This window comes from Vulpes vulpes, chromosome 12 (assembly GCF_048418805.1).
Source record: "Vulpes vulpes isolate BD-2025 chromosome 12, VulVul3, whole genome shotgun sequence".
NCBI lineage: Eukaryota > Metazoa > Chordata > Mammalia > Carnivora > Canidae > Vulpes > Vulpes vulpes.
In genome coordinates, this window is record NC_132791.1 from 362,173 (window position 1) to 377,602 (window position 15,430).

At 37.5% G+C, this 15,430-nt stretch overlaps 1 protein-coding gene across 5 annotated transcripts in view; it reads right to left on the reverse strand.

Moving 5' to 3' along the window:
- The window catches only part of CNTRL (centriolin), a 78,829-nt gene that overhangs the window by 40,197 nt on the left and 23,202 nt on the right, over positions 1 to 15,430 (reverse strand). For 2 of the 5 annotated variants that reach the window (XM_072727488.1, XM_072727486.1), the window contains exons 8-13: positions 12,652 to 12,708; positions 10,650 to 10,769; positions 9,765 to 9,990; positions 8,085 to 8,194; positions 5,712 to 5,906; positions 1,221 to 1,374 (exon numbers count right to left, since the gene is read on the reverse strand). In XM_072727488.1, the coding sequence (XP_072583589.1) occupies positions 1,221 to 1,374; positions 5,712 to 5,906; positions 8,085 to 8,194; positions 9,765 to 9,990; positions 10,650 to 10,769; positions 12,652 to 12,708 (862 nt within the window). Of the gene's footprint in view, positions 1 to 1,220; positions 1,375 to 2,585; positions 2,994 to 3,050; positions 3,187 to 5,711; positions 5,907 to 8,084; positions 8,195 to 9,764; positions 9,991 to 10,649; positions 10,770 to 12,651; positions 12,709 to 15,430 lie in introns of those variants that run through there. The other 3 variants (XM_072727487.1, XM_072727489.1, XM_072727490.1) reach the window with 3 other exon arrangements.

Below are 15,430 nucleotides of genomic sequence, written 5' to 3' on the forward strand. Positions count from 1 at the left end.
TGCTTTCAAGATATTTAATGACCGCATTAGTCTCCTAGTTATTTGTTACTGGCTAAGAAAGAAATTCTAAGCTTTCAATTACTCTGTACCATCTGGTTTTTCTTTTTCAAGATATGATAGTCTTTCTCTGTATTATCTATAGTACAGTAGTATTAACTAGCTATCCCATAAAAACAGTATATTCAGCAGGCATTACCTATAAAATGCTAAATTCAGGCTACAAGAAGTTTAAAATAATGAAACTTGTCCAAATAAACTGCCAAATAATGAAAAATGTTCAACAAAACTGTGAATCCTTGTTACTAGATACATAAAACCACTCAATATACGAGATGAATCCAAGACTGGCGGCATAAACATGTAACTTGAAAAACCAACCAACCATATATTGGGTACCTACTATGTGCCAGGCACTTCATGACCACCACCTCATTTAATCTTCCCAACAAAGGGGGCACACCTGAGTGGCTCAGCTGGGTAAGCGTCTGCCTTCAGCTTGGGTCATGATCCCAAGGTTCTGGAACTGAGCCCCATCCCATGTCAGGTTCCGTGCTCAGTGGGAGTCTGCTTCTCCCTCTGCTCCTCTCCTGCTCATGTTCTCTCTCAAATACACAAAATCTTTTTTTTTTTTTTTTTTTTTAAAAGATCTTCCCAACAACTAATGATGGAGATAGAAATATCTTGTCCCAGGTCACACAGCTGATAATAGCAAAACAGGAATTGGGCTCTTTTTACCCTGTCTTAGGCTTCACCACCACAACCTATATTATCTTCCTCTTCCACTAGTAAACAACGTCACAATCTAAATCTGCATTGCAAATGTAGATCCTAAAATTCTTTCTACACTCTTAGAACTAGGCACTGAACACCCTGGTGTCAATGGGCTCTTTGTTCCTGAAAGGATTATGTGTTTTGGAAGAAGACAATGACATGCCAGAGCTTATCATGATCATGTACTGGCTTCTTGTCTACTGAATGCAATGACCTGACTTATTGGGAAATGGATGCAACAATACCAAAATTGAAAAAATGTTTTACTTTTGGTCAAGTTTTGGGTATTCTGCAAATATTTCCCTATCAAACATTAGTACAAACAGCTGAAGCATATTCAGCTAATATCTGGATTAATGCCTGCCTAGGTGTCATTTGTCTTTTGTTAATACTGAAGCATCTTAAATCTTTAAATACTGATTTACCTTAAATTATACCTAAATTCTCACCTTCAGTAAGCTGTTCTTCAAGGTCCTTAATCTCTTCAGTTTCTTTGGCAATTCTAGAAAGTATCTCATCCAAGCGGCTTTCAAGCTGTTTGTACTGCTTGTTCATAATGTCAAGTTGTTGTTCTTTACCTCTTTTCTGAGCCTTCATATGGCACTGAATTAAAAAAAAAATACAAAAAAAAAATCAACAAAATCCTGAGCCCCTGAAACTTTTTTTAAAAGAAAATAATAATGCTAATGCTTAACATTTCTAAAGGAATAATGGAAAATAAAATGTAACAATTTAGGTCTATCTGTGTCGGGCCCTGTGTTGTTTTCACACAAGTAGTTTTCATTTAAACCTCATGATAACTTGATCTGGAAATCCTCTCCATTTCAGATACGCAAACAGAAAATCAAGGAGGTTAAATGACTTTTCCAAGGGCATGCCTACTAGGTAAAGTAGCCAACTTCAGTGTTCTTTGCACTGAGTTAAAATGTGTCTTTTAGGGGCTCCCGGGTTGAGCTTGGTGGCTCAGCATTTGAGGCATTGCCTTTGGCTCAGGGCGAGACCCTGAGGTCCTGGGATCCAGTCCCACATTGGTCTCCCCGCAGGGAGCCTGCTTCTCCCTCTGCCTGTGTCCCTGCCTCTCTCTATCTCATTTATAAGAAATAAAATATTTTTTTAAAAAGTATCTTTTAACAAGCTTTCAAAAGTTAATTTTATATATATGCATACACACACACACACACACATATCCATAAAAAATGACTATATTCCAAAATGCTAACATGAATTATATCTGGGTGGAAGGATTATAAGAAATTTTTCATAAGTATTTTTAATATTAAAAATATCTACAATAGTTCTACCTTTTTAATCAAAAAAGCACATTGAATGTACTTTAAAAAAAAGGTTTTTTTTTTTTTAATAAGGTTTCTTAGGGAAAAATAGTGATGTCAAAAAAATACTTGGAATCGAGGTTTATTTTCAATTCCTTATACAAAGAAGCATTTTACTTTCTGGTTTGATAAACTGGGGCTGAGAAGACCTCCAAGGCTGCTCAGCGCAGCGATTCTCAAGGCGCAGGCCCGGGGCGGCACTGGAGCTTCCCGCGCTCACACCCCCCCACTCACACCGTGACGGCCCCGCACTCCAGAGCTACTGTAAACTGAAAAGATCAGATGGTATTTTCAAGGGTGCTCAGGGGGAAACACCCTCCCTTTCACACGAGAAAACGGCATCTCAGACCCACCAATGACCTGCCCAGGCGTCCCCCCCCCCCCGCCCCCCGCAGGGTCAGCGGACCCAACAGCAGCAGGAAGCCGTCAGGAGAGACCGCTCTATCAGGGTCAGGACCCGCTCCAGGCTCTCAAGTCTAATACCTGTTTGGTTAAAAAAGGACATTCGGGATGCTCCTCTGCCTTCAAAGACAATAAAGAAAAGTCCCTTCATTTTGAAGGAACAAGTGACTGGCAGCCGGCTCGGGACATTCTTGTTTGACTACCGTAAGCCTCGATGGGATTTTCAGGACTCTTCCCTCCCCGCCGTCCGCAGACACCCGACTGACACCTTTCCGTGACGGCAGCTGCAGAGATCAGCTTAAATTCTACCTAAGTTTAGGAGTCTTATGGCTCGCAAAAGAATAAAAAAAAAAAAAAATCCTGCATTGATGTCTCTACCCACAAGCCTTTCAGATCACGGCCAGAAAGTCCACCGAGACCCCTCCACACGCAGGGCGCCGGAGCCAAGGCGCCCCGTGCGGTCTTCACGAGCCTCGAGCAGGAACGCCCATCGCGGCTCCTCCTCCTCTCGCCCATCTTGCACGAGAAAAGCGAAAAGCGTCCTACCTGAACTCACGACGCGTCCCGTTAAAGCCAGCCCGGGCCGGGGCCCCGGGAGGCCGAGGGCGGAGCGCCGCAGGTCGTCCTCCAGCCCACGTGCGCTTCCCTCCAGGCCGCGGGGCCCCCGGCGCCCCCACCCTGCCCCCGGCCCTGCCCCCGGCGCCCGCCCCCCGCGCAGCGAGCCCCGCGCCCAATCACCGCAGCCTCCGGCCCAGGCCCCGCCCCCAGCTTTAAATCACAACAGGGCGGCCCCAGGGCCAATCACGCTGCACCTTCGCCGCGGAGGCCACCGGCGATCCCCCGGGAACCGCACCCCGCTACCCCTGCGGGCGCGGGCGCGGGCGCGGGCACGGCCGGTGGGGAGGGGCCCCACACATCTTCCCTTACTAAGGGCGCTGCTGTGGTGTCTGTGCCTCTAGCTAGGTACAGTTTTTACAGCTAAAATGGGATTTGATTTTCAAATGGTACTTTTTCCTTTTGAAACCTAGTTAAATGCTTCTGTTTGCTGAAACCTTGACTAGGTTTATTTAGCTCTAAGCTAATTTTAAAAATAATTAGTCTCTATAGACCTTTAGCTCCCTTGGGGGGGAAAGGTCATTGCAGTAGCACAGCAAGGGCTCAGCCTCTTCCTAAAAGGGTGAATTTAGGAAATCACTTAAGCCTTTAAAATCACATTTTCATCTTCTGCAAATTAGAAAAAAAAAGTCACCAATCATATGAACGCTGTGATGAAGTTCCTCACCAGTATACACAAAAACCCCAGCATCACGCAAGAAGACCTCCTCGTCGCAGTGTGTTTGCTCTCTATCCTATCTCAGAGGCACATACTGTTTCCTAATCTCTCAAGCTTTTCTTTTAAATTCTATTTGCTATTCAGAAAGGTATTTTATCTGATTACATAATAAAAGTTAACTGAATAAAAGTCTGTCTCCATCTATAGAAAAAATAGGCAGGGACTCCACTCTTCTTTCCCTTTTGCTAAAATATTCACATTTTCAGAACGTGGTACCAAACAGGAGCCTAACACCAGTCAAGAAGGTGACTTTGTGCAAGCTAGAAAAAGATGCTCCCTCTGGGGGAACAAATTAAAGAGACACCCTCTAGTACTCTGACTAGAGCTATAACCTTAAAAACTAACCATTAGTCATTTTAACAATACCAAAAAGGAATCTTAAACCAGGTTTGTATATCTCATCCCCACTAAGAGAGATTGATTTTGACTACCTTCAAAATGTGTATGTCAAAAAAAAAAAAAATGTGTATGCCATTTCTGCTTCTCATTTAACTCCTTTCTATATGTACTTTTTTACAGAAATTCAGTAAGGATTGGACTCCCCGTCTCCCAAGAAAAAAAAAAGTCATTTGTAAAAGCAAACATACAATCTAGGTTCTAATTAGATCACAGAACTGAAGAGAGCAGCAGAGGAGCCATGGGTAGTGCCCGTCATCTGGTTCCTGCCTACCTGCCTGGATGCAAACACTCACAAACATAGGGTTGGGCCCTGGGAATACAGGTGACAGTAGGATACAGTTCCTGTCCTTAGGAGCCTTACGTGGGGTGGCAGACTTCTAACAATTTAATGCAATAAGGCAAGATATTATTGGCCACATTACACATTACTTAAAATCTAATTTCTTATGTAATGAAAATGCTTTAAAATAATCAAGTCCTCTCTTAATTTCAATTTTAATACTCAGCCTTAAGCTTTTGTTAGAGAAGACTTTACTTCTATGAATGATAAGATTACCTTTTGTAAAAATTAGCTGGCTTGCAAAAAAAATCTACCTGGTATTTTATTGAAGTGTTTAAAGGGATAATCAAATAACTTGACAAGTATTTAAAGTAATTATAGTGCACTGTCCTTACCATGTTAAATTCTATGACTTCTCTTAGATCAGAGGTTTTAAAGTTCTATTAAAAAATAACATTTTTCAAAGTATAGCAGTGAAATATGCAGAAAATACTTTTACTTCTATATTTACAAATATTGGGTAAAACGTAAGCCATTAGTAAGACTTCTCAGAGAAGACAAGAACCTAACTCCATCATATAGCCACCTGACCACCTCTGGCCACATTTTAGGAAGACACAGTCCAGAGAAATGTTTCCTTTTTAAGGACAAAACAAAACAAAAAATAGCTTTAGTGTAATGTTTGCAATAAAGGATTAAAAAAGAGGTGGAAAAAGGACTCTGAACCCCTCTCAGCTCTCCCATCTCACCGCCTTGCTCTTAAAAAAAAAAAAAAAAAAAAACAAAGCAAGAAAAGGGAAAGGGTAAGAGATTTGGACAGCACCTTGGGACAAGTTTCTTTTGCTTTGAAATATGATAGTCACTTAAAAAAATACATGTACCATGCATCTATCATTCTACCGAAAGTTATCTCCTTCAAGCCTTAGGTTTTGTTTTCAACACAGCGATATGTATACTTCTATATATAAGTATATATGAACATATGTTATGCACACAGACATATGGATATATAATACGCACAGATATATATTGACACACACACGCATACATAAACATATGTATCATTCAAATTTGTGCCATCAAACTAAAAGACTTTCAGAAAGAACTCTGTGGCTAAAAATGAGGAGACATAATTTCTAGATGGAATGATATTCTAGTCCCTATAGAACAAGTCAAAGTCTCTTCATTTACTTACATGTTTTGGGTCTCTGGAATCCAGGCTATCTGTGACTATTTCCAGGTCCTTGATCTCATTCTGCTTTTCACCAATTTCTTGCCTTTGCTTTTCCATCTGTGTTTCTAGATCCACAGCTTCTTGGCGTAATTTATTGAGAAGCTGTATCCTACCACTCAACTGCTTGAAAAGAAGGTCTTTCTCCGCTTCTGAAATCTAATCCCCCCACACACACCCCAACACACAATTAACAGAGGATAGCAACAGTAATTTACAAATTTAAAGAAAACTTCTAAAATTTAAAAAGATATTCTGTGCTCTACCAGTTTTTTAAAATAAAAGTAAAATGTAAAAATCATTAGGCATTCCATTCATAACTTATACTTTTATGCTTATTACTTGTAGAAAAATCTTACTTTGATTTTCTGATAATAACAGCAGGTAAAAATGAAGTTGCCATTCTAGTATAAGCAACTTAGACATTATTAATAATAACCATAATATTAATGGTAGTTGACTTTATATAGCACTTACCCTTGTGATGAGCATATCAAGCAAATTAATAGTGTAATAAAAAATTTAGCTTAAATGTACTCATCTTAAATAATTATTTTTTGAAAAATTTAGCTTAAATGTACTCATTTTAAATAATTATTTTTTCAAGCACATTTTTGTAAGCATTCATTTATTTAAAAATTATGTATATTATTTACATTTATCGATCTATGTAAGGACAAAGCTGTCCAACATTATTATAAAATATTCTTTTTTTAATTATTAAAATCATTTTTGATGACTCCCTCTGCCTCGTCCCACTTTCAATCCGTTTTTTAAAAGTTTTTGTTTATTTAAGTAACCTCTACACCCCATGTGGGGCTCGAACTCACGACCCCAAGATCAAGATTCAAATGTTCTTCTCTGACTGAACCAGCCAGGTGCCCCTCAATCCATTTTTAAGTCTGATAAGTTCACCTGCCAAATTTTGCTGACAAGAAGTTTGCTTCCCTCCATATCCACCACCGCCCCCCTAGTCCAGGCCATTACCATCTCCTGTCTCTACTGGTAACAGTCCCCTAGGAGATGTACCCATCTCCATTCTTTCCATCTCTCTCACCCCATTTCACTCTCAGGCAGTAGCCAGAGTGACCTTATAAAAATACAAAGAGGATCAGACATTCGACTACTAGTGTCCTTCAAAAGCTTCCCATTACCTTCAGACTAAAATTCAAACGCCTTATGAGAGCCTATGAATCCTGGCACAATCTTGGACTTCATCTTCCACCACATTCTCCCTCGCTCTGCAGAGGAACACTTAGCGTGAAGGTCTCTGCACCCACTGTCACCTCTGCCTGGAATACAGGATCCCCTATGGCTGTCTTGCTGGCTCCTTCACATCCTTTGGGTTTCAGCCCAAATATCACCTCCTCAGAGAGGCCTTTGTGGCCCCACAATCTAAATGATATCCTTTTCATTGGCTCTCCTATTTTTTTCCTACAACATACATGTTGTGTAACCGTATTTCATTTTTATTTTTTATTTTTTTTAAACTTGTTCATTGCCTCTTTCCTGTCCATGTGGGAGGGAAACACACCTGTTTTATTCATTACTCAGGGCCCAAGCCCAGTCAGGGACTAGCATATAGTAAGCTTCCAATAAACGTGAATCAATCAATTTCTAGTTACTGTTTAATTTTAAAATCACCGTATAGTGTATCTTTTGAAAGAATCTACAATCTAGACTTCACATTCTTGTTTTATCTACTATAGTATGAAAACATTCACCAATATAATTTTGAAATACTGATTTTTAAAAGTTGCAAATAATTAAAAACTTTTACAGACTTAACTGTCAAGATATTTCCATTTTTAAATTCTCCCATTGCAATTATGTCATGGGTTTGAGCTGCTCACTGCTCCATGACATACTCTGGTAATTTCTGAGAGGGAAACACTTCCATCTTTTTGTTCATCATAGTTTTTATCATTTACATTTTTGCTGCTTGTGTTTGATAATGTTCATGTACAGTAAAGATGTCTTCTGACTCTTAATCTAGGCCCCAGGATCTTAAAGGTGGGTGGTGCTTAATTAAATTAGAACAGGAAGCATCAACCTCCCTGGGTAGACACTTTCAAAATAGAGTACACTGAACATCTCTTTTTACATAAATGATAAGTAATTTATTTCTCTATGCTTTATAAAATGTTAATAGGATGTCATCATGAATGGCAGGGAATTGTAATTGGAAAATGCTAGAACCACAGCTGATGCTGAAAACTGCTACTCCATAATTAATTAGGCAGCACAGATTAAAATTTGTTTAACATGGTTATGAAGGGAGAAAACACGTTTCTTATCTTGCATTTCCTCCTGCATTGCTACTTTGCTTTTACATACTTTTTTAAGTTGTATAGCTTCTTCCAGTTGTTTAAATTCTTCAGTAGCTCTTAAAATTTGTTGTTCTGCCTTTTCTATTTCATCATGTAGTTCTGATAGTCGAGTTTGTGCTGCAAATTTAAAAACCATGAACAAAGACATACACAAATTCTCAAATTTCTTTTTTTTTAAATTCTCAAATTTCTATCAGATTTTTTTCTTTACAAGAACCCTCCTCCCATTAAATTCTGTCATTATAGATCCTGAAATAGAAAGTAATTTACGAAAGTTTTCCTGTCAGTTAATCTCTAGAATAGTTTTACCATATGCTGTAGAACGATAATTGATCATTTTATTTGTAAAATTCTTAAAAGGGGCTTTACTCATTATGTCTAACACTAAAGAACTCTTCTGAGAGAATAAGGATTTTACTGGTAAATATGCATTTACATGTCACTAGGTTGTAATTAGGTTCAAGCTATTAGAAAACTCTGTGTTAGTGGTAATTACTTTATGACAGGACTTGGTATCAAGAAATTCACCAATGAACAGTATCTTCCAGCTGGGGGTGATCTCAAATCAATTACTTTATACCTCAAATTTCCAATTTCTCTCCCTCCTCCCTCCCTGCCTCCACATACTTCTGGATATACTTCTGCTTTCCTATTGCAGAGTAAAGTGTGTAGGATGATTATCTCAGTCTCTTTTGTTCCCTCTCCAAGTCAACCTCTCTACGGCCTTCCATGTTTTCCACTTAGCTACCAACTAAGAGAAGATGAGCTGCTTCACTGGATTAGGGAGAGCCCCACAATGGGCCACAATAGATCTGCTTTCTCCTTCCATATCCATGCAGCTCACTGGGTAAGTGGATTCAGAGTATGCCATTGACAGGGTCTCTAAGTACCCTAGTACCCTCTTGGATTGACTTCTTCCTCCTTATGACTTGCCAGGAAGTGGTCAGATCCTCTCAATTAGATGTTTTGGTGGAGGTTGGGATAAGGTGGGCACACTGATCCAGCTTATCCAAAGCACTGCTTTAGATTTTGCATACTAATCAGTAAAGTGGTCCTTGCCACAATTATGACCAATTATGTCTTTGAATTTGCAACTTCAAAAGTGAGAAGGACCTGCTGGGGACTGAAAGACTTAGGCATTCCTGGGCCCCCTGGACATGCTGTCACCATTATTACTGTCAAGAACCCCATTCTCGGGCAGCCCGGGTAGCTCAATGAATGGGTCTCTCATGAATAAATTAATAAAATCTTAAAAAAAAAAAAAAGAAAGAAAGAAAACCCATTCTCAACTCTAACAGGAATCATTAAAAAATGATTTGCTCAAAGTATCACTACTCTTGTTTTAGGCTTTTCGTGTAAACAATAATATAAGTACCTTCAACATGTTTAGTTAAAAGAATTATAAAACAAAGTTTGCCTATATATTTAATCTTTTTGTTTTCAAAAGAACTTATTTTTTTAAAGATTTTATTTATTTATTCATGAGAGAGAGAGAGAGAGAGAGAGAGAGAGAGAGAGAGAGAGAGGCAGAGACACAAGGCAGAGGGAGAAGCAGGCTCCATGCCGGGAGCCCGACGCAGGACTCAATCCCGGGACTCCAGGATCGCGCCCTGGGCCAAAGGCAGGTGCTAAACCGCTGAGCCACCCAGGGATACCCTCAAAAAAATTTAAAATAATTTTTGTTAACCTGCACTTATTTTTTTTTCTTTGTCTTCCAGTTGTATGTCTGGTGGCGATGCTCCCATGTTCACGTGCTCATTTCTGAGTTGTTCCCCTTCATCTAGCTCCATCTTCTTGATCTTTACTGTCTGGGCATTTGCAATAATATAACTCTCTGTAGTGAACATATTTCTCTTGTATCTGGATTTGCCAATGTAAGGGCTTTCATCTGGGGTTTTATCAATTTCGACATACTAAAAGCAAAATAAGTAAATATCTATGGTTTAGTAAGTAACTTCTAAGCAGCTAAGTGACATCATTCATTTTATTAGTGAAGAACATATCACAGAATTGCCTAACATCAATCCTACATACCTAGAAGTTGAAAAATATATGCCACTTTAAATCTCACTCTTAATATACCAAAAAAGAACTAAAACAACAACAACAAAAAAAAAACGGTCTCTCAGAATCCCTCAAGGGATTCTATCCCCAAAAAGTGTTTAGATTGGCTGATTAAAGAACTGCCTACAGTTATGTGATTATTAGCCATGCTTAATCTCTCAAATCACAATTTAGGTGTTTTATTTTGGTTTCTTGGTTGATATGTAAGTAAAATCTCAGTCCAATAAATTTTAGTATGAAATAATATGGTATCAGAATCACACAGATTCTCTTGGGCCTTTTTACCTCTTTTGGATCCTGCTTTAACTTACTGAACCAAAAAAATTAACTGATTCAGCCAAAATATGTTTACTCTGCAGATGCCCTCATAACAAGAAAGTAGAATGATTACTGATAAAGTCCCTTGAACATTTTCACCATCCGCCTTCCCCCACTCCACTCAATGCTGGCTTTAATTTGGATTACTAAAACATTAAGCTTTAAATAAATAAATAAAAGTTAAACTCACCTCTGATGGGTAATAATTTAGTGGCTCAAATTTGGCATCAATTTTATAAAAGGCCAACTCCTGTTCCATCTCATACTGTTTCTGACATGCTCGCATTAGTTCCATGGTCTTCTGTTTTAGCTATTGGCCCAATTTGATATGAAACAAGTAGTATAAGTTAGTATTAAAGGTACAATGGCATGGCAAGTTCTAATCATAACTAATAATTAAAGTGTTTTAAAACTCACAGCAAATAGCAGGGCATTCACAGTATTTTATCCTTATTCTAAAGTATTATGAAATATGCAATATAAAATTATCACTTCATAAGAGATCACATAAAAGACCTTTGAAGTTTATATGCAATTTCAATTTCATACAATAAAGATTTTAAAAATAATTTCAATTTGCTTTATCCAAACATGGAAATAATTGTGTCAATTATTTTTAAATACTCTATTAAGTACTTGCTTCCTGATTTTCCAATAATTAGCATGAATTTATTTGACTTACTCTGCAATGTTACTGATAGTTATAGATGGAAATGATATTTGGGAGTAATTAACAAAGGAATCACAAGGAGCAGTGAGAAGGATGAAAATAAGAGATTGGTTTTAATTGTACTGTTGTTGCTATAGTAGAGCTCAGTGTTCTGAACATTCTTCTTTGTAATTGAGGATAAAGGATGTGAATGAGGTCAATCAGATCCCAATATATAATATTAAATTTTTAATAAAGTAATTCTACTATAATTATAACTTTTTACTTATTCTTAGAAATTTCTAGAGCTAGAAGAGATCATCCAATTTAATTATCTGAATTAAAAATAAAGAAATGAGTCCTAGATTGTTGAATTGACTTGTCAAAAGTTACATATTAGATTAGTGGCAGAAGCTAAATATTTTATTAACATCACTATCAGCCCCCTTCCTACTAAGCCAATCCTGTGAATTCGTTTCAAAGGTCCACTAAGTGATTTTTGCCTTTTTTTTTTTTTTTTTACAGCATCGGAGAGTAGATACCAGACAAAAAACATGCAGAAAAATTTTATTAATATGAAAATGCAAGCTGAGAATAAAACATAAACAAACGTGAACATTTTACAAGGCCTAGGAACTCAAAGTCGTGCATGATTTAGCTTACAGTCATCTCCTGATTATCTGTCCAAATGGAAGTAATGCTAACCTGGATGACAGGTAATATTGATCGAGTACTCACTGTATGCCAGGAGTGTGCTAAGCCTTTCACACATGTGCTATCTCACTGGATCTTTACCATCTTTACCCTATGAGATGACAAAAGCTGCAGCAGGAGGTTAAATACCTTGCCCAATTGCACAGCTTACAGTAAAGAGACAGAGTTCAGTTACAAGTCTCCTGGTTTCAAATCGAACACTCCATCTATTATGTGATGCTGCCTTGATGTCCTGCTGCAGGGTGTCCAGCACAGCTCCCCACACTGATGCCTTCACCAAATCTCAAGAAAGCAACTCACAACTAACAGCACCAACTAATCTCAGGTTTCCCTTCCCAGAGATTATTAGCAGTAAGGCCAAAAAAAGGGCAAATGTGACTGGAAACATGAACAATATATGGACTGGTCTCTGCAGGCAAATAATATATATTCTGTGCAATTCAAAATTACCTTTGTGTCTTTTATAGTGCTAGGCTTAGCATTCAGTAAGCATTCAATAAATGTCTGTGGCATAAATGCATAAACGAGAGCACATTAGGAGTCAAAGGGCCTGGAAAGTAGGCTAGTTACAGTATTAGCTGTGGATAATCAAGAGTTGACTGCAGTTGGCATATTTACCAGTAAGAAAAATGATACAAATTCTTTCCCTCACATTTGAATTTACTGCCTTATGTACACATCCATTAAAAAAATTACACATACACACACAAGCACATTTCTTGAGAAGGCAAGCCAGTTTCAAACCTTACAATATACAAAAGCATAGTAACACAAGTTATCATGCAAACCATGAAAAACGTAGTGTGCAATTCAGCCCTGAAGGAACTACCTTTAAGGAAGAATAAAGAATCGGCAGAAAATGCTCTGCAAGAAACCAAGACAAGGGCTAAAAGAAGAAAAAAAGCAAACAGAGTCCATCACCTGGAGAACTTTTGAGAGTTAAGCTGTAGTAATAGATAGAAGCTGCTCTTTACTGACAACTTACCTGAGGAAGACAATGTTGTTATTATTATTAGCACCTGCACCATTCTCTCATATGGACACACATTTTATCATCATTGACTATATCACAGGTCTACCACCTTCCATCACTTAGCTTAATTCAATTCAAATTATTTTCACATTCATTACCTTACTTAGTCCTCACAACTCTATGAGGCTGGCAGGACAGGTAAGTGATCCTCATATTAAAAATGAGGAAACTGAAGAACAGGAGTTAAATAACTTGTGAAAAGACAAAGAGCAATATTAACATTAAAGTTCATTAAATTAGTATCTGTTGGTGGCAGGAGAGAGGGGACTATTATAGTTTAAATGGCACCAGAAGTTTTTATAGAAAATGCAGTTTACCCCATTTCTTTTACAGGTTAATTGACCTCCTATGTGAAGAATTACTTGACAAAACTGGAAAGCATCATATAACTGTAGATGATATTATCACCAGATATATTCTGGAGAAGATAATGGAAAATGTTTTTCAAATGTAGGCTTTTAGAATAAGATCCAGAATTCTTTTTGAGACGTAGGATACTCTTTTGGAATAATGAAAGAACAGGCAAAACAACATGAGGGCTGATGGAGGGGTGGGGGATGGGGGAATGGGGTAACTGGGGGAGGGACATTAAGGAGGGCACAGGATAGAATGAGCACTGGGTGTTACATAAGCCTGATGAATCACTGACCTCTACCTCTAAACCAATAATATACCATATGTTAATTAATTGAATTGAAATTTAAAAATAGCCTGATTAAAAAATTATTTTAAAAAATTTAAAGAATATAAAATATCTAACAAATACATATGCAACAATCAGCTGTCCAACTAAAAAAAAGTAAAATTAAAGCAATGAGATTTCACTTTTTTCCTAACTTATTTACAAGTTCAAAATAATTTCAAGTGGGAAATTGGGCTCTTTCACTCACTGCTATAGAAGTATAAAGGAGCTATATGCTTAATGTTTACCAAAATTAAAAATGCAAGTATCATAGTAATTCCATTTGTAGTGATTTTCTTTAAAATTATTTTTTTTTGGTAACCTCTACCAACGTGGGGCTTGAACTCACAACCCTGAGACTGAGAGTCACATGCCCTACTGACTGAGCCAGCCAGGTGCCCCAACTTGTAGTGATTTATACCAAGGAATTACTACTATGAATGCAGAAATACATATTTACAAAAATTTTTTCTGTAGTATCATTTCTAATAAAGTGGAAGCAACCTAATATTCATCAATAAGAGTAGGTTAAATAAATGGAACACAATATAGACAGAAAAAATTTAAAAAGATTTATACGTACGTATAATGTGTGCATGCACGCATATGTGGGTATTTTTTTTTACTTAGAGAGCCATGATATATATGCCATTTTGTAAAAAATAAGATGCAGAATTCATATGTCAATATGCTTTTAAATGGTTAATGATAAAAGTAACAGTGACATAAAGAGCAATGTCTTCCAACCAAAAATAGTTACTGAAAATAAACCCAGCAAAAACTGTTGACAATTTACAAAACATTTATTCCCAGCACAAATATATCAACATTATAAGTAGAAAAAAGAGAAAATTAGCAACTATAATAATCCATAATTTGGGGATAGCACAAAGTCAAAAGATGTCTAACATTTTGCCCAGGTTTTCAATGAATTAACTAACATGTACCAGGGAGGCTGCATATAGAAATTACAATGTTCTCTTATCTTCACAATAAAAGATGGATTTTATATTATAAAAAAAAAGATTAGTAAACTCAGGAAAATTTATTAAATGTTCACAAGTATCAAGTGATACCATAGTAAGTACTGTTTTTATATTTGTATTTTATTTTTAAGTTTTATTTATTATTTAAGTAGGTGTCACACACCCAACATGGGGCATGAACTCAAGATCAAGAGTTGTACACTCTACCAACTTAGCCAGCCAGGTGCCCCATATTTGTATTTTACATACAAATGTTACGTGGTGGCCCAAAGAGGGCACTGCTAAAATCAAACTGTCATATAAGTTTCTAATGATTTAATTAATCATCAGTCATGGAATAGAGAGCAACAGAAGTATGTGCTATATATAATTATCGACAATTATCAGATTATTAACATCTTATACAATATGCCTTCAGAATATGGCTGACATATTTGAAAACCACCTTCAAATAAGAGGTGTATGAAGCAACCTGCAAATGCTCTGAGTAGCTCACTGATAGGGCTGGGGAAGCTGCCCTGGCTTTCATCATGACCCCTGGTATAAATCATCTTTTTCCTCAGGCAAAGAAGAGCTCGAGAAAAAGATAGTCACTAAGTATTCAGATTTCAAGTAACAATTTCCAATGCTACATAGAGGAGGAGACACTTTTTTCTAGTTAAAAAACATAAGTACTTAAAGCACAATTCTTGGGATCCCTGGGTGGCGCAGCGGTTTGGCGCCTGCCTTTGGCCCAGGGCGCGATCCTGGAGACCTGGGATCGAATCCCACGTCAGGCTCCCGGTGCATGGAGCCTGCTTCTCCCTCTGCCTGTGTCTCTGCCTCTCTCTCTCTCTCTTTCTCTCTCTCTATCATGAATAAATAAATAAAATCTTTAAAAAAAAAAAAAAAAGCACAATTCTTATCA